Source organism: Alnus glutinosa, chromosome 2, assembly GCF_958979055.1.
Source record: "Alnus glutinosa chromosome 2, dhAlnGlut1.1, whole genome shotgun sequence".
NCBI classification, from domain to species: Eukaryota; Viridiplantae; Streptophyta; class Magnoliopsida; order Fagales; family Betulaceae; genus Alnus; species Alnus glutinosa.
The window spans coordinates 25,095,163-25,105,784 of record NC_084887.1 but is presented as its reverse complement, the minus strand read 5'-3'; the positions used below and the strand labels follow the sequence as shown (position 1 = coordinate 25,105,784).

The 10,622-nt window shown below is 35.2% G+C and overlaps 1 protein-coding gene and 1 long non-coding RNA gene across 2 annotated transcripts; one reads left to right on the top strand and one right to left on the bottom strand.

Annotated features, from left to right (window-relative positions):
- Window positions 1-660: 660 nt before the first annotated feature.
- Window positions 661-2,662, top strand: LOC133859197 (uncharacterized). The gene is made up of 2 exons (XR_009898720.1): window positions 661-1,335; window positions 2,479-2,662. It is a non-coding gene; the product is annotated as an uncharacterized LOC133859197 (long non-coding RNA).
- Window positions 2,663-7,333: 4,671 nt separating this feature from the next.
- Window positions 7,334-10,432, bottom strand: LOC133861388 (pyruvate kinase, cytosolic isozyme-like). The gene is made up of 3 exons (XM_062297175.1): window positions 10,100-10,432; window positions 8,522-8,983; window positions 7,334-8,271 (listed from the first exon to the last, which is right to left on the bottom strand). Exons 1-3 carry the CDS (start codon window positions 10,343-10,345, stop codon window positions 7,459-7,461), a joined length of 1,521 nt encoding a protein of 506 aa, XP_062153159.1. The 5' UTR covers window positions 10,346-10,432; the 3' UTR covers window positions 7,334-7,458.
- Window positions 10,433-10,622: the final 190 nt, after the last annotated feature.

Here is a 10,622-nt window from a genome sequence, read left to right as displayed (position 1 = left end):
AGTTTACGACTGTTGAGTGTGTAGGCCAAGAATTCGTGTCATGTTATACAATGTTATTTTATATAAATAACTCTCAATTTAAATACAATTTATTCCTCTCCAAGGTCATATAAGTACTCAACATAATCAAGTTATATTCTATTGTGTTCTATTATTTTCTATCTAAAGTTACCTTTGTAAACACTTCATTTGAATAAAACTTTATTTAAGGGAATGTCATACAATATATCATTTTGCATTGCTTAAGCACTGAATCAATACATTAATTATGATCCAACTTCATACATCTTAATGTAATCAAGTTAATTTATTCATTTACTCAATTGTCTCATCATAATTGTAAAAAGCTATTTTTGTATAGTTTTTCTTTTCCAAAAACCACATGCCCGTTTCAATAATAAATTTCATATTCTCTTTTCATCAATGAATAATAAGATAGCTTCAATTTCATTTTTCTATTATGATGTATTTATCACATTGAATTAATATTTTCTTACAAAACCCTTTTAAATGGGTTTATTGATATGACATATTGTGGCTATTGGATCATCTATGTTCACTTGTTCATTTACTTTTTGCCAAATATAACATTGTAATGTAAAAAATTAGTACGAAACCTTGTGATCCATTCCAAAAAGTTTTACTTGAACTAAAAGTCATTCAATTTAAAAAAGGTCATACTTTCAAAAGTCCCAACTACTAATAACAAAACTTGTTTGTATAAAATTAATGCAAGAACAAATCAATTCTTAGACTAAATTATCTTCGTTATGAGGGTGTCTTGTCATTAAATTGCCTATAAAGGGTTAAAGGCTTTTAAGCCTTGTCTTCTAATATCGAGGAAAAGAAATGGCTAGGAAATATATTGGAATATTTATGGTGGTTATGATAGAGTTGTATATCCTTATTGTGGTTAAAATACAAGCTGAAAACCTTGCCTCTACCTCTTTCGCTCATTTAGCTCCTATCATGCTTCCTCATTTCTCTGAACTTGATAAAGCTCTAGAGCTAGAGCATCAGGAGCCAGAGCCAAAGTCGGAGCATCAAGAGCAAAAGCCAACATTGCATAGTTGCATTAAAAAAGAATATGAAGATTGTAAGAAAAGCAAAAAGCTAATTGGTGTACACAATTTTTCCTACGGTCATTGTCTCTTTAATGGTTTTATTGATTGCCAACACCGTTTTGAGCCGTCAACTGTTATTATAAGTTGCCTACGTGTTTGCTGGAGACAATATGTTATAGATAAACACCCTGTTGCACCTTGTTTGGAAGAATGTTATGAAAGACATGTCAAGAACAACTCACACAATCCATGAGCTCTAGTTTTACATCTGGTAAAGAGTTCTTAACTACTCTCTCCCTATCTCCATGTTCATTGAACTAATGCACATATATATATATATATATATATATATATATATATAAAACATATCCATTTGCGGTAAATGCTTATCAATATTCTTAAATATTGCAAAAGATGCATCTTCAACTTTTACATTATTAAGTTCGAAGGGGGTAATATTAGTTTTACTAGGAATATTTATTTTTATTCATCGCAAAACATTGAACATTGTTTCTTCCACATGAATCTTAATGTGTACTAGAAGTTTATTTATACAACTTTTTTCTAATATATGGAGTACTTAATTAGTAATTTCAATACTTAAAGCAATGCCAAACATATTTCTGTCACTATCATAGAAAACAATTGTTAGTAAATCTTATTTTCACTTTATCATTAATTGTCAAAATGTTTGTATTAGTCTACTTTTCAATGACAAATATGTATGGATTGCCAAAAAAAAAAAAAAAAAAAAAAGAGAAAAAAGAATAGAGTAATTTCATTTGAATTCAAGGAATAAAGTTCTCATTTAGTGGGTTTATTATGAATATTTATTTTTATTCACGGGAAGAATTAAACATTGTTTCTTTCACGTGAATCTTAACGTGTGCGCTAGAAGTTGATTTATACAACTTTTATAATTAATGGAGTAATTAATTAGCAATTTCAATACCTAAAGCAATACCAAATATATTTTTATCACTATCTTTTTTTTTACTTTGTTAGTAATTGTCAAAATATTTGTATTAGTCTAATTTTCAATGACAAATATGTATGGAGATTGCCATAAAAAAAAAAAAAAAAGAAGAAGAAGAAGAAGAAGAAGAAAAAAGGAACATAATAATTTCATTTTAATTGAAGGAATAAAGTTATAGTTTAGTGAATTCTACCAATAAATGAATAGTGTGAAGAACACTTTATATACAAATTTTAACAATAAAAATGCCTAGTAGTACCACAAGTGTAGTAGGCTTTTATATTATTTTTCACTTCTATTTTGTAATTCGAACACAATCTCTATGTAACTAATAGCCTTCTATTTATTTAAGGAAAAGCATGTATTTCCACTTTCTTCGCCGTGTACTTTATTTATTTATTGAACTGCATTTCACACTTACAACATGCTCTGTTTCAGATTCAGTCGGATCGAGGCTTTTTAAAGCAATGCACGAGACTCAGATTTATTGCATAGAAGTTCTCAATTGTCTCCTTTTTCAATTAGTTTTTTTTTTTTTTTTTTTTTTTTTTTTTTTTTTTTATTGTGGAATAATATTAATGATAGACACTTTACTAAATGATATTTACTGTTGCGTATTTTAGATTTCATTGTGGGTTGAATTTTATCTGGGATTTGCTGATCTTGTTTTATGTTTGAATATTACAGTATTGTTAGTATAGTATCCCTGCCCATAAGGGCCGGATTAGTTAATAATTTGGACTCAAATGCGTAAAAAATTACAATATCAATAAAACTGGAATCAGGATCCTATTAAATTATTTATATAAATTTAATAAAATTCGGGCAGATGATCATGAGAGACTACTTATGAGATTCACATGACCGAATAAGTTATTGGACAGCTCAATTTTTATTTAGTCAAATGAATTCTATAAATAGTCTCTGACAATTATCTGCTTGAAATTTTTCAAAATTAAATAAATAATTTGAGAGAATTTAAATCCTTCTAACAAACGTAGCTCTCCCCCATTGTTTGTAGTTACAGCCGCCATTATCATTAGCAACAATATTTATGGGGGTGGGGGCAAGAGGAGGGTGTAAACTTGTTATGCACGGATCCGGCTTCAGTGCTGTAGTTTAAAACTACAGCACATCTGCTGTAGAAAAATGAATGATCCAGATTTAATGACACTTAAACACTGTCGTTTCACTTACTTAACGACATGAGTGAAAAATAAAATAGACAAACGTCGTTTCACTCCAAGAAACCGTCAGTTTGAAACAAGAAACAGCATTCCACGGAACAAGAAACAGCATCCATTTGAAACAAGAAACAGCATCCATCAGTTTTTAGTTTTGAAAACTGGTCGTTCGTCATTCTTTTTCAGACTCGTCATTCTTTTTCCCTCTTCTTGGTCTGAAAATATGTATAGGTATGTGTGATGCACACTGAATAAGCCCAATTTTAAACTACATTAAATGAGTATGCAGAGAATGGGTTTTAAATTGCGTAGAACATACTCTGACAAATCCACCCACAAATTCACCGGTCTCCGTGTTCTGAGCAAACTTAACCTTTGCCAATCGTCCTCCCGATCTCGTACTTCCCTACTTTCTTCACCACCATCTTTCTCTTTCTCTCTCAAATTATCTTTTCCCTGTACTGAATCTCAACATTTGCACCAGAAGAGCAAGATATTTCAGCAAAGCAGAACAGACAAAGCTTTACTAAATAGGCAGCTTTTTCCCTGAACAGAATCTCAGCATTTGCAGCAGGCGAGTCGATTTTCCGAAAGAAACCGAGAGCAATGAAGAAATCTTTTGAATTTTTATGGGGAATTTGAAGGGTCCTGTTTGGGTTTATATTTTGGAGGGATTAGGTATTTAGGTTTGGTGGGACACGCTCATGAAAGTGGTTGTTGATTAGAAACCGAAAGCATTTCTAATTTCCGATTTCGGCTTCCTGTACGGCCTCGACGACGGTGGAATGGTGGATCCGTGGATGCTGTTTCTTGTTCCGTGACTGCTGTTTCTGGTTTCAAACGGACGTTTTCTTGGAGTGAAACGACGTTTGCCTGTTTTATTTTTCACTCATGTCGTTAAGTAAGTGAAACGGCAGTGTTTAAGTGTTATTAAATCTGGACCATTCATTTTTCTACAGCAGATGTGCTGTAGTTTAAAACAACAGCACTGAAGCCGGATCCGTTATGGACATACCCAATTAAATAAAAACTTTTGAGCCAAACCTTTTTTCCGACAAAATAATAATTTAGAAGTACATAAATATTTGTTTTTGTACGGTCAAAACTCTCTAAAAAGGAAAAAGAAAAAAAAAACAAATCTTTCACTTTTATTGAAAATGATTCATATTTGACTATTTACTATGCGGCCTTCCATACCATTACGGGTTTACGTGAAATCCGTAAGAATTCGTTATCAAGATATATATGGCTATAGTTTGAGTGAATTTAAGAGCATTAGCAGCATACACTCAATAATTTTTTTTAATTTAAAAAAAATTTAGAGAATTAAATCATTTCTTGATTCCCTATAAAAAAATACCCCACAATAAATTTTCTTAATTTTTTTATATCAATTAAATACTATTTTTTACCCTTATTTTATTCTTTTTTCTCTTTCCTACTTTTATTTTTTTTTATTCATTTCTTTTATTCTCTCTCATGCTCTCTCTTCTTCTCTGTCGCACCTAAATTTTGACCACCAAAATTTCCTTCCTTCCAATGAAAATCACTCGGAAGAAATGCTTCTTTTGGGTCTAATTTCCAAGCCATCCATAGTAGCATCACGAACCCAAGCGTGCGCTTTCATTTGGGTTTGTCAAAGGAAAACACAATTTCACAAAGGAGCAATAGATGATGACGATGAGCTAGGCGAGTTCTCATAGTCGGGGCATGGGAGTGTTCTCATAGTCGCAATTTCAACAGATGCCCACATCACCTCTGTTATCAACGAGGCATGGGCATGTTCTCATAGTCGGTGGGTCTCCAAGTTTTAGTGACTATCGGACGAATTTTCAACGTGGTCGGGTTCCTCCAGCCCCGCAACAAATTCTCATCTGTGTGTGAGAGAGAGAATCAGAGAAAGGAAGACAAGGAAAAAGAACGAAAAAGAAAGAGAAATGACGCGTGAAGGAGAGAGAGTAACAGAGAGACGTTATTTTTTTTATTAAAATATTGGATTGAGAAGCCACAGTGTGTAACACTGTAGCTACCCAATGATGAAGCCCTAAAATAGGTAACTACTGTGGTTTGATTTTTGTAATTTTTTTTATTTTTTATTTTATTTTAAGGAATAGAACTACTTATAGGACATCTGCTACTAGTGCTCTAAGCTCTAGCACCAGCACCCTGCTATCTCTAATCTCTTAGTCAAATGTCCATTACTTTAACACTTGCTACCTTTTTCTCGTAGGTTTTCATTCTTTTCCCATCTCCTACACGCATGTGTAAAAGTAATATTCTTTCCTTTGTTACTTTAAAAAAAAATAATAATAATAATAAAAATAATAAAAAATAAAAAAATTGCTCCTCTAAGGAAAAATCGTTCCTCAAAAAATTCTTTCATATAACAAACATGCCATACATGCCTTAATAATATCAATGACCCGAAACAAAACATTTATATTATAGTATCATCATTACTTGAAGTGAAGCAATTTAGAAGTTAGAACTGATAAACATTTTTAATTCTAAATGTCATACCCATATGTTTCTTGTGTCCCTCTAATAATAAAGTGACTTTTAAAATCATCAATTGATTAATGCTCCATTTGTTTCGACGTAAAATGATTTCTGGAAAATGATTTCGGCATTTTGCGGTGTTTGGTAGGGGCAAAAATAATGGTAAACGAAAATCGTTTTCAATTTGACCGTAAAAGCTTATTTAATTTTCGAAAAACGATTTACGATTTTTAAAACTGTAAATCGTTTTCCGAAATTAAACTCTTCGTTCTTATACGCACGTTTGATATCCGATTGTCAGAATTTAGCAATTGTCGATAGTTGAAATCCAACCGGCACGGGAGTCCGACAACATCCGATCGCCAGTATCTTGCCGGCGCCGGATGCCGGCCACCAGATTCCGGCTGGATATGACCGAATCCTGCCATTGATCGGGCTAGATCCGGAAGATTCCGGCCGGATCTGGCCAAAATGGCCGGGATCCGATCAAACTTTCTCGTCGGAATCCGGCAACGGCGACCGGACGTTGCCGGATTCCGGCGGCATTTGCCAAACTCTGATTTTTGCATTTTGTAATTTTTTCGTGCAAGCCAAACACCAAAAAATATTTTCGAGAAACTCATTTTTTCTGAAAATGATTTCGTCGAAATTATTTTACGACGGAAATCATTTTACGTTGAAATAAACAAAGCATAAAATTCAATAATAATCAATCACAAGCCCAATGATAATTTTAGAGCCACATTACTATTGGAAGCATATAAGAATAATATAAGAGTGACTTTTAGCATTATTCGAGTGAAGGGTAATGTTTGTGTAATTTACTTCTTTTAGTACAAAGTCACCCAAAGAGAAGGCTTCGGAATGGCCACGTCATCAGCTTTTCATGATTGCCCACTAAAATACTTGTAATAACATTCGGCCCCAGCATTAAGCATTTTGTTGATGGAGTGCTTCATTAATTTCGATTTTACACACAGCAGCATATTACTATTCTCATCTGTGGTCAAACGAGGAACTAGCCCGTTTAGAGAATTTTGTAAGTTCTTGATGAACATTTCCAATTTCGCTCATGTCGGAAATCGAGATTGAGTTGTGGTCGGACGAGGTGGCAAGGAGTGTAATCAACGTTCTCCATTTTTGTTAGAATTGAAGTCCACTAAGCAAAACCCCTGAGTCTTGAAAAAAGACTCAGCTATGGAGTTGAGTTTCATGCTAAAAAGATTCCTCGAGGTGCCATCTGAATGAGACCACATGCAAGAGAGAGCATCGAGGGTTGATTATTGAGCATTTTTGGCAAACACTTTTGCATTAATAAACAATTTAAAACGTAAAATGCTCGCAAAACACTCAAAATTATTTTCACTTTTACATCAAAAGAACAAAAACTATCCTCTAAAAATTTGTCCAAAACCAATATCTTAGTACTTGTGAAGTTTCAGTTTTATCTTCTATGGTCCAGGTTCATTGAGCCCCACATGTGTAATGGGCCCTATTTACTTACTAAATTCGGAGTTGAACAACGTGCACAAAGATAAGGAAATACAAGAAGACATTAAAAAATTGAAAAGAAAAAAAGCACGTAAACAAAATTGTGATGATGGTGAGAGTAATTCTCACCAAAATCCTAAGAATACGTTCGGTTCAGTAAGATAAAGTGACAAACAAGAAAAGCCAACAAAATTGAAAGCTGCAAACTCCAGCCTATCATTAACCCAAAACTTGCCTCAATCAATCAACCAACCGTCAAGATCTTGATCACAGTGGCCGTCTCAACTCTATGCAACACCACGACCGAGTCTCCAGGTTTGCAAAGTCCCTTCGCCTTTGCATGTTGGAGGGCCAATTCTACGCTCTCTTTGGTGGACTCTGCATGGGAAGATCTTGCAGAAGCTGTGCTCAAAACAGGCACCAGACCCCGGTAAATCAGGCTATGCCTTGCCGGAGCTTCATCACTGCATGACCACTCGAAAGAATCGGTTGTTATCTCCGGAACCACCACGGACAGGATTGGCATGCTTGGCCTATACTTAGCCACCAGCTTTGCAGTGCTTCCACCTTTTGTTAGGACCAAAATCAGAGCTGCTTTAACGGAGCGGGCTGTACTCACCGCTGAAGAGGCCAAGCTCTCCAATGGGCTCATAGGCATCGGTGCAGTTTCCATTATTCTCTTAAAAAGATGTCCATAGTCTATAAAACTCTCTGCTTCTATGCAAATTCTTGCCATGGTTTGCACAACAATTTCAGGATAGGCTCCAGCAGCAGTTTCTCCACTAAGCATCACGCAGTCGGTGCCATCAAGAACTGCATTAGCAACATCAGTGGCTTCAGCTCGGGTAGGCCGAGGAGATTTGATCATGGACTCCAACATCTGAGTGGCAGTCACCACTGGTTTTCCTTGTATGTTGGCCTTCATGATCATCATTTTTTGAGCTAGGAATATCTTTTCAATGGGAATTTCCATTCCTAGGTCACCTCTTGCCACCATAAATGCATCTGAGTTTGATAGGATTTCATCGAAATTAGCCACGCCTTCTTGATTCTCCACCTGACAAAACACCACAAAATAGTCAATAGATATATCAGAAAAGTTTGAAACAACATGTCACACAAATCACTTTTAGTGGACACCTTCTAACGTACGTGCCACATATTTTAGTTCAAAAGACTTTCACAAGGCTCCTTCAAGTTTTGACAAAAAGGATTGCAAGGAAAGATGCCCAAAATCAGTTCTACTTTCCAACAAATTCTTCAATCTTTATAGTTTCTAATAAATTTTTCAGATAATATTAACCTACCTTTGACATGAGAAGAACGTTCTTTGCATGGGGTCCCAGCAGCTTTCTAACTTCCACAAGGTCAGAACCTTTGCGAACAAAAGACAGAGCAATCATGTCAATCTTATTTGGAACTCCCCATTCCAAAATGTCCTCTTTGTCTTTATTAGTTAAGGTTGGCAGATCAACAATAACTCCAGGAAGATTGACATTCTTTCTCTCACCCAAAACTGCAGAGTTTTCACAACGGCAACGGACCAAACCCCGTTCCTTGTCACAATCCAGAACAGTAAGCGAAATAGTCCCATCAGCACAAAGAATAACACTTTGTGGCTTCAAATCCTCAGCCAGCTTCGAATAGCTCATACTTATCATATTTTCATCACCTTGAATGCTATAGTCAGTGGTGATGCTAATCACTTGACCCAGTTGGAGTTGTATTGGTTTTGCTTCCTTCAAAAACCCAGTTCGAATCTCTGGACCCTAAAAAAATTTCAAATATAAGAAAACAATATTGCCAGGCAAATATGTATAACTTGTGACCAATTTGCATTCCAGATGAAATCTATAATGAAAAAGATAAAGAGCCAAGTATATCCTCCGCTTGTCCGGAGCGTGCTAAATTGAAGCTTAATTTATTTGAAAAAAGAACAAGAACCAAATACTTAATTTCCAAACCAATAACATGTTGAACACGAAAACTACTCCATTACTGTACAGGATTCGCATAGATTTATGGAGTAAATCCCCCAGCAAGTCATGCCATGTCTTAATTTAAACCACTTCTATTTTACTTCCCATGGAAATTAGATGCATCTTAGGGAGGCAAAGTACCAGAGACCACAAGTCAGCATCAAAGTAGAGGATCTTTCAAGCATAAACTTAAGAGGTCCATATTCGTAGAACTTCATTCCACAAAAAGTTAAGCATCACTTTGGAGCACATGAACATAAAAGTTGTAGATTATACAAGAACTTCTAATCCTCATTCCTTTAGAAAGCATCTCTTGCATTGAGAGTTTGTTTTTTCTTTTATTAAAAGGCTAGTAAATTAATCTAACATTAGAGGTCCATGTTCATTCAGACTGACACATCAAACGGTAAGGATGATATAAAGGTCATCCATTGCACCTTAATTGTGCAATTTGTTTCTGTGACCAAGCAAAACTGAGATTTTTGCAACAGAAAAGAAAGACAAATATAAGATTTATGAACACATTTGAGATTGACAACTTAGTTTTTGATTCAACAATAATCAAAACCTCTTTCTTGCTCCCATACCACATGCATCTAGGACCTTGATTTGATTTCAACATGTTTTTCTCATCTCTAACTTTGAGATTCAAATATGATCACAATCCAACAATTAAAACAACCCAAACCTAACTTACTTTATACACACAATCTACGAACAAAAGGGAAATAATTGAATCAAAACCCCAACAAACCTAGAATCAAATTTAAAGGAGAAATAATATACAACATGCAATAACCATAAAGATTTAAGGGAAAAAAAGTACCAATAAATTAAAATAGAATTGAACACAACAAGATAAAAGATCGAAAAGACAAACGCTTAAGAAGAAGGACGAAATAATACCTTAGTATCCAACATGACGGCGCAGAGAATGCCGGTGTTGTTCATGGCAGTCCTGAGATTATTGAGGGTCTCTTGGTGGTAAGCATGAGTGCCATGAGAGAAGTTGAAGCGAGCTACGTTCATCCCTGCCCTAAGAAGCCTCTCCAACATCTCCACCGACCGAGACGACGGTCCCAACGTGCAGACAATCTTAGTCTTTGGCCTGCTATCCTCCCCAACAACGTTAACTCCCAGGATCTTCTCCATTGCGCTCTCACGGACTCGCCAAACAAACGCGAGAGAGATACGAGGAAGGTTAGAAAGAGAAAACCAACAGTCTTCCAAAAGGTTTTCTTTCGAGGACTGCTTTTACGGCTGTACTTCGACCGAGAAACCCTATTTATATTGTTTCGGAAGCTCGTCTGCTTTTCCTTGTTGGGCACGGTTTCCCTTGTTGGCACGCTATTATTTGCTTCACACCCAAGGAAATCCGGCACCGTTGGCAAAACAACCCTTATTTTTTTTATGTAAGTAAAACAACCCT

Excerpts from the sequence above, each read along its gene's own strand:
- LOC133861388 (XM_062297175.1), bottom strand. The coding sequence starts at position 10,345 with ATGGAGAAGATCCTGGGAGTTAACGTTGTTGGGGAGGATAGCAGGCCA. Across the intron at positions 8,984-10,099 it reads CCGTCATGTTGGATACTAAG|GGTCCAGAGATTCGAACTGG; the intron begins GTATTATTTCGT and ends AAATTTTTTTAG. Across the intron at positions 8,272-8,521 it reads ACGTTCTTCTCATGTCAAAG|GTGGAGAATCAAGAAGGCGT; the intron begins GTAGGTTAATAT and ends GTGTTTTGTCAG.